This window comes from Wyeomyia smithii, chromosome 3 (assembly GCF_029784165.1).
Source record: "Wyeomyia smithii strain HCP4-BCI-WySm-NY-G18 chromosome 3, ASM2978416v1, whole genome shotgun sequence".
Taxonomy (NCBI): Eukaryota; Metazoa; Arthropoda; class Insecta; order Diptera; family Culicidae; genus Wyeomyia; species Wyeomyia smithii.
In genome coordinates this window covers 208,570,489-208,586,480 of record NC_073696.1, presented here as the reverse complement: position 1 = coordinate 208,586,480, position 15,992 = coordinate 208,570,489, and the positions used below count along the sequence as shown (strand labels likewise).

The window sequence follows — 15,992 nt, the reverse complement described above, 5'->3', positions numbered from 1 at the left end:
ATACTCAAAAAAAAAAAACGATACTGTTGTTGTTGTTTGTTTGCATACTTAAACACGTTTTTTTTGTTTCTAATGTAGTTTGATGCTGTGAGTCATGCGTTTCCCTTTGTATTTCAGGGACGTACTAAATACAGGTAGATTTATAGTACTTGTTGTTGCGATGTAAAAAAAACTGACCTCGTTTGACCGAGTATGATAGTTGATATGTTTAGAAGTTGTGTAATAAATTTTGAACAATAACTAGATTTGTTTGAGTTTCTCACCAATCACAATCCTTGAATGCAAAACACTTATCACACTCATTTTCAGAAGTTGAACATATTCCACTAGCAGAGAAGAAAGCACTAAATGCCAATGGCCACCATCATCATTTGAGTTCACCCGTCACCCCCAAGCATGATCGTAACAGCATTGTAAAAACCATCATTACTGGCAACATTGCACGCCACGACAGTGATAGCAAGCCAAAGCGGCACCAAGACACCAATTCAGTTTCCACCCGGCTTCAAACTGTCGACCATGTTCATCATCATCATCAAAGCGTAAACATCAGTGTAAATCATAGCGATTCTGTGCCTGTGGTGTCTGTCGATCACGTGCGATCAACAGTGGCTACCGTCGGATCGAATAGTAGCTGCAATGGCACGGCCGGCTCCGATAGCTTAGTATCGGTGTTCGGTCGATCTATACGAAGTGGCACCGTTAACCATCTGGCGATCGCCACTGCAACTCCTGGTAGTCGTAAATTGACCAGTGGTGAATTTTCAGACGAATCTTGCTTCACTGACAGTCTCAACGGGAAGCCGTCGCCCAAACGACAAACTGATTTACCTGATTTGCGTGAACTCTCTATCCCAGTGCAACTAGAACAGGATTTAAAATCATCCCGTCATGGAGGTCATAGTATTAACGAGCTGAAATCATCCAATGAGTCAGTTAGAGAGGTAAACGTAGCAAACTCTTGTGACTGTAGTGAATCATTATATCCCTACCGCCAGATCCGGGAAGAGAATGCTTGGCATGTCTATGAGACGACCGACTGTAAGGTCATTCAATCCAAGATCGAATACTACGAAACATCAATCCACAGAACGCCACTCACAGAGAACCATTCGAATATGTTCGGACATTTGGAGGAGCGGACACCTGATTCTTTGCGGGCTACCATTATTAAGAACAAATTGGACAACAACGCACTCGTGCGACATGAGCTAAAACCGGAGGACCGAACGTATCTTACCTCATCGGACACAGTCGATTGCCTTCATATTCCATCAATCCACGCATGTAGACCTCTCGCAACAAGCGAAGATCCTCCAAAAACAGCAGACACCTGCAGTAGCTGCTGTTTCTGCAACCCCGAGATACACAAAAATTCCTTCAAACCTTCCGAAGGCTGCTTCTACTGTCAGGCGAAAGCGCAAACTCCTAGCAAATCATTTCCCAATCCTCCCACACCACCCAACATACAAATGTCCCCCGTACCGCCATCTCCCAAGACGCCAATAATGGAACTAACGCCAACTCCAACTCTACAGGAAATCCCTCTTTTACCCAGGAAACCTTCTCAGCCAGAGAAACCTCAAGAAAACCCCAAACCCTCGCCAACCTCTCCCAAACATGACCCCAAACCAACGCCAGTAACCACAAACAGTGGCGTTCAGACAACCGATACCAGTGGTACCAGTACTGGTTCCACCTCAATCAATGGGCTCTACACGGAAACAACCAAAAAGACTGACCACACCCACACGAAGACCAAAACGAAGGCTTCCGATACCGTCAGTACGAAGTGTACTACAACGAACGAGAAAATCAAACGCTCCTACGTGCCATCGGCAGCGGAATCGGACAAGCTGGAGGAGATTTCGAAAAATTCCTCGACCCGCAAAAAGTCCGAAAACACCGTTCTTAACCGACCAAAAAACATCAACAATCTCAACCGAAGTGCTGCCACCGTGCACTCGGTGCAGAAAGAAGTGAAAAATGAACTGAAAACACCGATCAAAGTACTGCCGAAAACCGCCAAAGAACTCAGCAATCGGAAGGAACGTGAAAGAAAAATCGATCTAAACCTGCCACTGGAAACCCACGATCTTCCACCGAAGCAGAACGCGCCGAAAGCCAAAACCACGCTCGGTTTCGAAAATTTGGCGAAAACTCTCGGTGGATCCACGCAAAGTTACGACGAAACAACGTCCTCGTCAAGCTCGATGGACAGCAGTCCAAACTCAAGCCCTTTTAAGAAATGTGCCGCGGCTCTGCCGCCAGCTGCCCGGTGGAAGCACAACAGCGAACGAAACCTGACGCAGTTGACGATGCAGAAGATCACGACAGCCAGCAAGTGGGGCAACAAGTGGCGAAAGGCAGCGCGACAACACGAACACTCGCCAGCACCGGAGAACGTTTGCCTAAGTCCGGCTCGACGGATCCCGCCTGCTGGTGATGAGCCGCCAGCCCAGCTGGCGATGGATAGAGTGGTTAATGGAGCCAGCCTTACGGCAAGCTCTGCGATAACTGCAGCCAGTACTACGAACGCTGCTCCGGCCATCGTTCCAAGCTTGGTCGGGGGAACCAGCCAGAGCATGGCAACCAATCAAGGTACAGTATCTAGGAGCCAAATTTCATTTACATTTCATTGTTAATTGTATCAATTCGATATCATACAGTGCACCTACTACTAGGCTTTTTCGCTTTATCTAGGTATCCTATTGCATATTTTAGCGAATCGCCGTACTTTTCTAGGATGTAAAAAAACTACCAATTACGAAATTTTGTGAAATTTCGACTAGAATTTTAGATGTGAATTATAACATTTTTCCATAACTTTCGTTATGTTTTATACGGTATCAACTAGTGAGCACTCTCTCCGATCACAAACAGGATTGATTAAGTATCAATAAGTGCAATCTCTAGAATGGTGACTCATAGTAGGGAAAAACAAAAGTTTTTTTTTCATTTAGGCAAAAATTATCGGCATAAATGTTCGTATACCAAAGGCGGTATCAGTCTTATTTAAATTTTATTTTTATGGCGACAGGTCGTCAACGACCCACATCTCTAGATTTTGAGCTAGTCTTCTCCAATCACCCCAACACCCGCTGATCGGGCGGCGTCAGCCATACTACACATCCAACGAGTACGGGGTCTACCACAGAGTCGCGAACTTCTGTCGGGCTTTCCGCTACATATTTTCTTCGCTGGTTGCTCCTCCGACATCCGTGCCACCTGGCCAGCCCACTGTGGCCCGACGTATTTCATCAGTTCGATAATGCTTGTGTATTCCTACGCTCGAAAACTCCAAATGCTCGCTGGTCGGCCTCTTTCTTCGACCAGCACTCATGATCGTGAAGTACCACCGGGAGAATCAGCATCCTGTAGAGCGCAAGTTTCGTACTATTTCCATGCTATGGGATCTCAGCTGACTACGTAAACTAAAAAAGGTCTCGCTTGCGGCTGCCATCCGTCTCATCACTTCGCGGCTGACATCATTGTCACCCGTCACTAAAGTATCATGGTACACAAGCTCATTGGCTACCTCAAAAGATACATATTGCAATCTCAGTACGTACCAAGACTTGATGATTCCACGCTTTCTCCAAGCTGTTTTGGTAGAAATTACGCCCACGAATCAGACGAATCAGCTAAATTGTTTGGAAGATCGTGTTTAAGCATAATTTGCCATGGCTCATTGCACTTAATTAAATCGTGTGTCGCTTTGGAGTCTATAAACAGGCTATGTCTCTGCAAGTTTGCTTCTCTGAACTTTCCAAGGAGTTGACATTTGGTCATTTGTCCATTTGTGCCCCGCTGTGTTATCTTCGCTATATCAGCATGTTTGTATACCTGGTACAACTCGTGATTCATGCGCCTGCGCCAGACTCCATCTTCCAGTTTACCGCCAAGTATCGATCGCAGAACGTTACGCTCAAAAACTCCGAGCACTCGTCGATCAGCTTCCTTCAGCGTCCATGCTTCATGTCCGTAAAGGGCCACCGGGAGTATCAGTGTCCTATACAGCGCTAGTTTTGTGCGAGTTTGCAAACTACGGGGCCTTAGCTGGTTACGCTGTCCGTAAAAAGCCCTGTTCACTTCACGGCTCATATCGTTGTCACATGTCACAAGCGTACCAAGATAAACGAACTCGTCAACCTCTTCGAATCGTTCCCCATCTATCTCCACTTCAGCACCAACACCACGGGGTCTCCCACGCTCTCTGCCAGCTACCATGTACTTCGTTTTGGCAGAGTTAATGGCAAGTCCCAATCTCGCTGCTTCTCTCTTAAAAGGTACGAAAGCCTCCTCCACGGCCTTACGGTTGATACCGATGATATCGACGTCGTCCGCAAAACCAAGAAGCATGTGAGATTTCGTGATGTTCGTACCGTTTCTTTCGACGTTTGCTCTTCGTACTGCACCCTCGAGAGCGATGTTAAACAGTAGGTTGGAGAGCGCATCTCCCTGCTTCAGTCCATCCAACGTTACGAACGCGGCTGATGTCTCGCCGGCTATCCGCACGCACGATTTTGATCCCTCCAGTGTCATACGACTCAGTTTAATTAGTTTCGTAGGGAAACCGTGTTCCAGCATAATCTGCCACAGCCCGTTTCTTTTCACTGAGTCGTATGCCGCCCTGAAGTCCACAAACAGATGGAGAGTCGGCAAGTTGTACTCCCAGGACTTACCAGCCTGGTATTCGCCAACAAAGGATTCCGTTAACGGTCTCAATCTGGAGAACAAGATACGGGAGAGCACTTTATATGCGGAATTGAGCAACGTTATCCCTCGATAGTTGCCACAATCCAATCGATGGCCCTTCTTATAGATAGGGCATATGAGGCCTTCCAACCAGTCGTTCGGCATTCGTTCGTCCGCCCAGATCCTCAGTATTATCTGGTGGATCGCATAGTACAGCCGCTCGCTTCCCGCTTTTAGAAGTTTGGCCGGGATACCGTCCTTCCCAGCGGCCTTGCCGTTTTTCAGCTCACTAATCGCCATTTTCACCTCCTCCTGTGTTGGTGGCTCCACAGCTTGTTCGTCACTCATAATCGTCATCCTGTTTCTGCTCTGCTCATCCGGCTCCTCACCGTTCAATAGCGCCTGAAAATGCTCCTTCCACCTGGCTGCAACCGTCGGTTTATCAGTAAGCAGGTTGCCGTCCTTGTCATTACACATGACCGGCACAGGGAAATTCCTGCTTCTGACTCTGTTGACAGTTCTATAGAATCTCCGCATGTCGGTTTGAGCATAGCTGTCCTCTGCGCTGGCGAGCACCTGCTCCTCGTACTCGCGCTTCTTCCGACGGCGGGCTCTATTTTCGGCAGCTCTTGCCACCCTGTACCTCTCTCTGTTCTGACGCGTAGCCGCAGAGAGCATGCAGCTCCTGGCACCAGTTCTTCTCATCTGTCGCTCTCTGGCACTTGGCACCAAATAAGCCGTTAGGCTGTCTTCCACCCGTCGTACCCACCACCTCTCTCGCAGTCGTTTCGATGGCGCCGTTGATACTGCTCCACAGCCCATTTAAGTCTTCCACTCCTTCCTCCTGCTGTTCTGCGATCCGTTGATCCAGCTCTCTGGCGTACTCTGCTGCCACGTCATCAGCTTTCAACCGCTGAATGTTGAAACGCGTCGTCCTCACTGTGCGAGATTTCAGCACGTTCGACAACCGTGCGAGGATCTTACAAACGACGAGATAATGGTCAGAGTCAATGTTTCGTCCCCGAAAAGACCTAACATCAGTAACATCCGAAAAGCGCCGACCGTCAATCAGTACGTGATCGATCTGGGAGCAGGCTTCTCCATTTGGATGCCTCCAGGTGTGTTTCTGAATATTCAAACGTGGAAAATAGGAGCTACATATGGCCATTCCTCTGGCCGCGGCAAAGTTTATCAGCCTCAGGCCGTTTTCATTGGTTGACGAGTGGAGGCAATGACCGGACGGAAGAATTCCGTCGTGTTTTGGGCACTCGTCATAGATTCGCTCAAGCTTGTCATAGAACTCATATTTGACTTCATAGGATTTGTCGTTTGTCGGTGCGTAGGTGTTGATTAAACTGTAGTTGAAGAATTTGCCCTTAATCCTCAACACGCATATTCGGTCATCTACGGGCCTCCACCGGATGACTCTTGTTTTCTGATTTCCCAGCACTACGAAACCGACGCCCCGTTCCGCTGCTTTGCCGCCACTGTAGTAGATGTGGTACTTGAAAGAAGTGCGTGCAATAGGGTCTACTGCACGGAATTCCCTTTCTCCGGAATTTGGCCACCGAGCCTGAATGCGATTTCTACTCTTGCCGCTGTAATTCTCGAGCAAGCAAGCCAGCCCGCGCCGGGTCATCGAGAGATCGGACGTTCCAAGTACCCAATTTCCAATCGTTTACCTCAATCTTTTTCCGTGTTCGTAGCCTAGGTCTTTGCCGATTGGTCCGTTCCGTATTTCTAAATTCGTTGTTCGTGGTTGATGGAAGGTTTCGGTATGCTACCTTACCAGGGTCGCGGTACCTACATCCTGCTGATGGGGCTGCCATCCTAGGTGTAGCTGGCGGGATACAGCATTCCATAATTCAGCCGCCCGCTCCGGGTCAGACGCTGTTGTACGTCGCCCCTATGGGGATACAGCCGCGTACGACCCCCTTCCCAGTCAGCATACGACCAGAGTTTCCACCGGGGTTGGCTACCCGATCTCCGCTAAGGTTACTCGTATTCCGGTCGGCACCACGTGGAGGTTGGGATAGGAGTTGCTGGACAGAGGTGAATGGCCACATTAGGGTTTCAAGTTACACGTGTTCAGCCATTTGGAGTGCTATGACTCGATAATTGCTGCAATCGAGTTGGTGCCCCTTTTTTTGTTGTGCAAATGAGTCCATCTAACCAATCCGCTGGGAATTTATCCTTGGCCCAAACTGTTGATTACACGCAACAGCTGTTCAATGCCGACTTTGAAAAGGTCAGTTGGAAGGCCGTCCTTTCTACCTGCTTTTTTTTTTCGTTTTTTGCCCTTTGCGATAGCTTTCCTGACGTCGTTCAAGCTTGAAGGATCCACAGTTTGTTAATCCTTCTCTAGTTCTCTCCTATTTTGGTTGATGGCTCTATTCTCTTCGCCGTTCAACACCACCTCGATATTATGTTTCCAACGCATCGCCTAGTGCATCATCGGTTATCAGGTTCCTTTCCCTGTCGTTACTAATGTCGTAGAGATTGTAGAGGTAGAGTCGTGATCCCGTTTATCAGTTTGTAGAAACTTCTCGTGTCCTGCCTATGTATGAGAATCTGGCCAGTCATGGGACTAATGGTATAAATGTGACCTGGGAGCTGAAACTATAAAACATTGCTTTACATTTTATGATGTAGAAATAAAACTACGCCTTTCTTCACTAAACTGCACTATATTCCGTAAAAACTGTTGAAAGCTCTCATGCTTATGACACATTCCTAGCTCTTCTACGCCAAGACATCAAAATTTCAAACTGCATATTTGACCCAGAACTGTTGTGTATGTGAAAGAGGATAAATTGAACTTCACGTAGAACGTTTGTTTCATTTGAATTTACATGCAAAACTTGACTAAATGATTGAATTAAAACACTCATGAAAGATTGATAAAATCATAGTTTTGACACTATTTTTAAAAAAATATGCTTAAATGATACTATTTTGAAGCTATGAGCATGTGATACAACAGAAAGTAAAGGGTTCTTATGGACGTATTCATGGCCTAAAAGCAGTTGTTGCTGTTATTTTGTAGATTCAATTGGTAGGTCATTGAAAAACAGGTCCTCTATTATGGTATCGCGTTACAAAAATAGTAGTTTTTTTCGTATTGTGCAGATGTTACAAACTGTAGAAAAATAGTATTCAAGATTTTCTTAGTACTCGATGAGACCTTTCTTAGCATTCTACTGGAAGTTACAATAGGGTCAAAGTTCTCGTGTCGCGTTACAAAAATTTTATGTGTTTTTATAAAGTTACCAAAAACGAGTTTTTGAGCTTTTGTTAGTGTATATTTATAATACAACATGAAATCATGATAAATAATGGTCATCTGCATCAAATTATATTCACCTAGAAGTGAGGAGTTTGCTTTTCACTGGAATTAGATCATTACATATTCAATGCCAATGGAAACCCATAAGAAATTACTAGAATGGTTTTCAGATAACATTAAAAATGTAAAAATATCTTTGTGCTTGAAAATTAAAATAAATTATGGAAACGCGAATATATTATAATTTCAAAGATAGTGTAAAACAGTGTATTTGACTATTTTAACCTCAAATAGACTTATGCTGTTTTTTTAACCATTGATTAAATTGCTAGGTTTATTGTCTAGTTTTTCGCTGCTTTTTGGAGTAAATACTGCTTTAACCAACCATGTTATCTACGAAACACACATTAACAATAATCATTGCCACATGACAGAGAATAAAACAGAAACGATCATTGGATTTCAATGCTAAATCCTCCGAAACACGAAATCAACCTGGCCAATAACACTTCACTTCGTTCCTTGTGGAGTTGCTGAATAATACCTTTTCAACACACGGTGGTGAACTAGCCTGTGGCTGACAGCCACCTTGATAAAGCAATAAAAAAAAAACTTCAACATTCATTCAAACTTATCAAACTCTTGGTATATTATAAATAAACAATATTCCTACCAAACTCACTCAATACCTGATGGTTACGACACTACCTAATATTCCAAAACACAAGCCACAACAAACCCAAAAAAAAAACGGATTCATTCGTGTTTTTCACATATCTTTTCTTACTTCAAGTACATTTTGATATTTTTTCTTGGAAACCTCAACAAATTTGCAATTAGAGTGTAATTTTGAGCAAGATTGTAGCAGAAAAAACCAAAGGAGACGAGTTGCTCGCCGAGGCTTCAGTAAAAGGGCCTAATGTCTCATAAAAACAGCTATTTTTGTTTGCCAGTCGAAAAGTGGAGGGTGCGGAGTGATAGCTTTGCATAAACTACTTGTTTCCCCTTGACTTCAAGAAAACTGTATCGAAAAAGGTTAAAATCTGAATGCGGTATAGTTTTTTATGAAGGAAACCATTTTCAGTACGATTAGTGGTGGAATAATATAAATCTGGAACGCCCCCATCGGCGTAACTTTGAACTAAATGTAAATGTCATAGCATAAACTCATTGGTATTAGCCTAAACAACAACTTTGCCGAAAATAGTATGACTAAAAACTAATCATGATGCCCACATTTACTAAGCTCGCATTTCCGTAACGCGACACCATTTGCAGGAGACTGTTTTGCCAAACGCGACACCATTGACACACCGAAATGTTTTTGGGAACATTTCGCTAAAAATTCAGTGTTTTCTATGTTGTGATATGTCATTTTGTTGGATATTGTCTCCGGAACAAATGTCTAGAAGAAAGCAGGGTTCAATAACTTACAGCAGAGCAGATATCTGAACGTATGCCATAGAAGGTTAAAAAAGCGAAATTCAGCGATGGTGTAACGTTACGAAATGTATCGGGTTGCAGTGCATGATTTTTTTGTTGTAGGGACCCCACTGCGACCAGTATAGTTTTTTGATCCTTTGTGGCATTGTCCGGACGTTTTTGCTGTTCGCACATTTTTGTTTTATTTTTATCCTTTTGCAATGTTACGTATTGAGAAGTAGCCTGCTCCGTGTTGTTTGTGCTCTTTGTCTTCTCATTCAGACTTAGTAACCTACTTCCCTCCTTATCGACTCTATCATGTCCTCCTGCAAGTTATAACTCTAACAGCGTATAACGTGCTATAGTGCCTATGATATAATCGAAGCTTCAGTCCAGTGGTTATTAAGTCTGGAGAAGATTTTGTGTGGAAGAGCCTGAGAATATACCCATACTTGAAGTTCTTTTGCCAATGAAGGGCTTGGTTCTAAAAAGTTTCGAACCTATGACCATTCGCTTGTCAAAGTAGACTCTGTAACCTTGTAGCTACGAAGCTCTTCTGCAGTGCATGATATAACTATCTAAATTGCTAAACCAACCCGTCATAAGAAAGTATATACATTTAGTTTACAACCTGTTCAATCATATGCTCTTTAAGCTAATTTATAATATCCAGCCTAAAATGTACACTAAAATCGGTTCCTCATGGTGTCGCGATACGCTGGAATGTGTCATATACAGATTACAGATTTTCTGGAAATAATAAAGAATTATACAGTTTTTTTTGGTTTTCCTGAGGATTACTGCTCTGTTGCTTGGACATTGGTTGTTTGGTTATACATGTGGACCCAGGGAAGTGCGTGTTCGTAAGAACCTGCAGTGATTTCTTAGATGTAACGGTAAAACTGCCGTCCTCTTTTTAACTGCTCTAGACCAACGGTTCTCAACCTGGGGTACGCGTACCCCTGGGGGTACTCGAAAGCCTTCAGGGAGTACGCGAAAGAAAAATCAGTAATGGCGGATAAAGCATTTTTTATAATACTTCATTTGCTGTTAAATCTTGCTCTTAGAACCTGACTGCAGCAATCAAACAATCGACGATAGTTGAATTTTAAACCTAAACTAGACTACCACAACATGATCTACCACTACTCTCTGCCACTCTGCGAAAAAATTCCAAGCCAGGGGGTACAATCGACATGAAAAATATCGCCAAGGGGTACGCAGACAAATAGAGGTTGAGAACCGCTGCTCTAGACCATTGGTTTGGTCTATAGACATCGCTTTCTGAAGTCGTGTGGCTTCGGGCATCGTTTGGATGTTTTGGCAAAAATTTATCTTACACATTTTTTTAGCTTTGCGTAGATCAGCGGCTGGCCTCACGGTTGTAGTTATTGAGCGTTCCGTTCCACCGGGGCACGTTGCGACACACAAACCTTTCCTTCAGGGGCCAGCTGGCCATGTAAACATTGGTGATCCTGCATTCAAAATCACGTGTAGCAATATCCAAATATATCGATTGAACAGGAAGACCAGGAGTTGACTAAGTGTTCCCGAAACGAGGGCCAGTTAGCCTTCTTCGGGTTCCTGTTTTTTTTTTAGTTTCACTAGGGGTAAGCGGGGTAAGACCGCCCCCTTAAGCTGTTCTGTTTATATAAAAAAAAGATGCGGCTACAATTTCATTTTTTCTTCGCTAAGAGGTTTTCTATTCAATACCCGCATTTAAAAATTAAGAACTGAAATATTTTTGTTTATTTTTTGAGGATAAACAATATTTTTAGGGCCGAAACGGTTGATTCTATCGGTATAGTGTCTGTGACAAAGTTGTAGATGGTATTTTTTCTTTTTAAATAAAATATACACTGTGAAAAATCTGAAAAAAAATTTTTTTTCTAAGTTTTAACTTATTTTGTTTTCTGATTATTCAAGTTCAAATAAATGTTTAGGTAACTTTTTTGGTTTTCAAAATAAATATATTTTTCAGAATTGGGGTTTTTCAAGATATTGAATTCATAATATACCTATCTTTAAGCTAAAAATTAGAACTCATTAAACCTATCTGTATGATTCTTTTGAAGACTTATTATGTATAGAAATATACTAATAATTATTATTTCTTTTATTTAACTTTCAATTTTCTATGTTTTTTTTCTTTTGAAGAACAAAATTACCAACGACTTTATACACCAAATAAACCGTCAAAAAAAAAACATTCTTCACAAAAATTGAGCTATTAATATTTCTATTACTCCATGATCCAATAACCATTAAAATTTAACTTACCTTTTGTAGATTTTATAGGCAAAAACATGTTTTTTTCAAAAAAAATTGAAAAAAAATATATTTTTAATTCTATTTCTATATTTTTTCTTTAATTTTTTTAGAGTGTGTACTTTTTTCGAAAGTAAAAAACTACTATTTTCAATTCTGCCGGAGACGTCATACCTATCAAACACACCGTCCTGGCTCTAAAATTATTTTGGTTCATTAACACCATTTTCACACAGGTTTACTTTTTTCAAAAATAAGTCTTGTTAAAATATATTACTAGAAAAGCTTAAACCAAATCGAAAATGGTCGATTAACACCGATGTCTTATGTGGCTTGAAGTTGCTTTACTGATCCTGTAAATATTCCCTTTGTAGTGTCGAGGCATTTGGGTCTTAAAGTAAAACAACAAGCAGTTGGATTCGTGGCGGTTTTACCCCTTGTATAGTGGGCGACTTTACCCCCAGTGGAACATTTTCATATTTGACCGAAAAAGTAGTCAAAATTACAAGATTACTCACGGCCTTCGATATTTCCGAAAGAAGATAGATTCAGGCAAGCGATTAAACGTATATTCACGAACAAAACAATAGATTTTTAGACTGAAAAACCTTAAGTCCCGTTGCCGCAAAACAATAGCGCATTGACTGGTTGCCAGCTGAAAGGTTGTTTTTGATTATTTCTGCGACCGTTCGTGCACTATCAAAACAGAAAAACGTGCAAAATGTTATGTAATTATATTGTAATAGACACGTTAAAGAAATTTTTCAATTATTTTATAACTCGGTAGTAAAACTACGGTGGGCGGTCTTACCCCGCAGGGCGGTCTTACCCTGTTTACCCCTACGTTTTTAGTTTCACTACGACGCGCACTGTTTCCAAAACTGCAAAAACGTGATTGAAATTATTTTGACCCAAAAAACTGATTTTAGAGCCACCAGTGTCTATAGTAAAGATGTTCCGTTAATTATCCTCCATGTTATAGAAGTTACCATTTTGTGATTGATCCAATTAACAGTGAGAAACGAATTTGACTTTTCTCATTTTGGAATATAAAAATCAACTTAGTTCGGCAATTCTATAGCACATCTTAAAAGAAACAACTCTGTTGAAGACATTACATCTCTATATGTCCATTTAAATGGACTTTTTTTACAATCTTTCAATGTTCTATATTATTGTTTGCTATAACAAAATAAATAATTCCTTCGAAGAAAGTTTATTTTCATCTCACATATTTATTACTTCATTCAATAATCAATATTGACGATTTCTACTTAAATAATGTACTAATTTACACTAATTACTTTTTATTAAAAAAGAATGATTTTTGGAGCCGTAGTGTCTTCAGCAAAGTTGTTTTGTTAATTATTCTTCATTTTATGAAAGTTAAAATTTTGTGATTAATCTATCTTAAAGTGAGGAATGAATTTTATTTTTCTCATATTTTTCTATATGAAAACTTTGTTCGGCAAAGCACATTCGATAAAGAACACTTTTGTCGAAGACACCATACTTCTAGCTACCAATTAAATAGAGCTATTGTGAAGTTTTCTTTAAAATGCCCCTTGAAATTATTTTTTCAATATAATTTTTTATCGTGGTTTTATAAAATTTTTCAATTTTCTACAATAAAACACTGAAGCTCACCGAAGAAAGTTTATTTTTATCTCTTTTATTTATTTAGTTATTTTTAGTAGATTTTTATTAAAATAATGCACTAATTTATTTACAGATATATACACAGGAGACAGCGAGGACAAATGTCTATATCTGGATTGAGTGATGTTTTATTTGAACTTTAAAATAGAAATGTTTTAGTCTGCAGATATTTGCAGATATCTGTTAGTAAATTAATGCATTGTTTTAATAAATATCGTCAATAACCAAAGAAATATAAGAGATAAAAAAAACTTTCTTTGATGAAATTGTTTGTTTTATTATAGCAAACAATATTGTAGAATATTGGAAAATTGTAGAAAATCAATACTAAATGTTATATTGAAAAAAAGATTTTTAGTGACAATCTGTAGAAAACTCCATAAAAGTCCATTTTAATAGGAAGATTTATCACAAAATTGCAGCTTTTTTACCGTGCTGGATCGAAATCCGTACACCTAAGCACATGATAATCTTCGACGGTCAATATAAAATCAAGAAATCACATATTGCTTTAAATTGACATGTTTACTTAAAGGTCTAGTATATTTTATCACTGTTTTCAAGCAAAATGATTCAAATCACTCTCAAACTCGAAAAATCATGTTTGAACAGAACATGTTTTGAATCGAAATCCGTACGCAGTTTTTCGTCTGAATCGAAATCCACACGCACGCTATATATACTGAATCAAAGTCAGTACAGCAATGAATCGAAATCCGTATGGATATAGTAGTACAAAATGAATTTTATTGTTCAATTCATCCTTAATTTCACGAAAAAATATATTTTGAGGGTCAATTGGTTCCGAAAGTTTTACACGGTTTTCTAATTTTTCATATCAGCTGAAATAGTGCAATTTTCTGTGCAAAACATGATTTACATGGGTGAACTGTCATCTAAGACATTTTGATCAGTTTTTTATTCTTAGTTTGAAAATCGTAGAAAAACGATAATCTTTTTTGAAAACCACGTTTTGCTCAGAAAATGCGGCTTTTTAAAATGATATATAAAAACTGGTATAGCTTTAAATCCCAAGTGAATGATTCGACCAAAGAAAACATACAATTTTTCTCAACAACCAGCTACAAGGCGCCTTCTTCAGGCCCAAATTTTAGGGGGGGGGGACCGAATGCCCCGGGCCCCCGATTGCTATGCCCATGCATTATGATCCTATCTTCCTCTCCAGGAGTGAAGGTTGGTGGAGCTTTCTTTGATTGAGATTCGTGGCGATTCGTTACGGCATCCCTTATCGTAGTCACCAGAACGCCGAAACCTCTCGAAGCTTCCCGATACGACTTCCGAAGTCACAGCTCTTCGAAATTGTTTTTGTATATTTATGATGGTTTTCTTCCATAATATGCTGAAAACAAGAGTGAAAGTTCAACAATATATGCATGATACACACTGTACGGATTTTGATTCAAGCGATTAACAAGAATCAAAATCCGTACGGCACAGTTTTTGATGAATGAATACAATTTACACTATTCACCAGACAATATGCAACTGGAAAATGACAAAGACTTACCTTTTCAATCGAATTCAAAAAGATTTACCGAGTAAAACACTTAAATCCCACTTGAAAAAGGTTTTTATCTGAAGAATGTTTCCTTAGTAAATTCTCTAACAATGCTACGAAATGACAACTGAAACCGATACACGATTGATTTTTTATTTTTAATATTTCTATTTCATGGCCTACTTGCGCATAGTTTAATTTAACAGAAGACCAACAGTTCAACGGACATGTAGGGGAAAGTAGGTAAAGACGGACACCCTAAGGTTTAACCTAAATAATTACTCAGGTGTTGCTATTTAGATCGCAGTAGTCATACAAATTGAAACTTAAGATCATTTGTTGTCATAAATATTTTTGGTATTAGTGAACTTCCTTCAAGTTTTATGTATTGTGGGTCTTCAAAAATATGACTACAAATTGCTGTTTTTTGACATGGTTAGGAAAGACGGACACGTGGGGTAGGTAAGATGGACACTAAGATGGTAAAGGTGGAGTTGTCGTACTTTACGTATTCTGTTGATTTATGTGTTAAGTGATGGCCATACACTACCCTACGTTATTAGAGTCCATCTATACATCACGTGAACCGTTTGGGAGGGTGGGTTAGGATAAAGGCAACAATTCACGGCCTGTATGGCCTGTTCAAACTGCTAAGTGATTTATATCTGCTGGTTTCTCTCGCGAATGTACTTTGTAAACATCTGTAGTACACAACCGATATTACATGTGCACATTTTTGGAAAATTCGCGTGTCTATCTTTCCCTACCTTAGTGTGTCCGTCTTGCCCAACCTGCCTGTAAATTTTTCAAACGATCGTAGCTCTCTATCGGAATCGGAAATCTGCTGGATTTTCACTAGAAAACCGAGGAAAGACTAATTAAACACTTTACTATCGGGAACAAAGAACAACACATAAGTTTCACGAGTTTTCCACTATTTTTCGTGGAATAAAAATTACATCAAATAGCGCGTTTACAAAAATATTCTTTATTTTACTTACAAATTTGACTGTTTACTTGCTGAAAACCGACAATGCATCTCAAAAGTATTAACACACTACAAAGAAGGTATTCACATCACTCAATTACTATAATACATTCTAGTTTGTGAAATTTTCAAAGTGTACATCTTTCCCGCAG

General features: G+C 40.4%; 1 protein-coding gene across 15 annotated transcripts in view; it reads left to right on the top strand.

Annotated features, from left to right (window-relative positions):
* Positions 1-15,992, top strand: part of LOC129731420 (uncharacterized) — a 195,682-nt gene that overhangs the window by 176,741 nt on the left and 2,949 nt on the right. For 13 of the 15 annotated variants that reach the window (XR_008729018.1, XR_008729016.1, XR_008729017.1 and 10 more), the window contains one exon: positions 310-2,601. Coding sequence is in view for 10 of the 15 variants with exons in the window: in XM_055691400.1 (XP_055547375.1) it covers positions 310-2,601 (2,292 nt within the window). In the remaining 5 variants the exon portion in view is untranslated. The remainder of the gene's footprint in view (positions 1-309; positions 2,602-15,992) is intronic. The other 2 variants (XM_055691403.1, XM_055691404.1) reach the window with 2 other exon arrangements.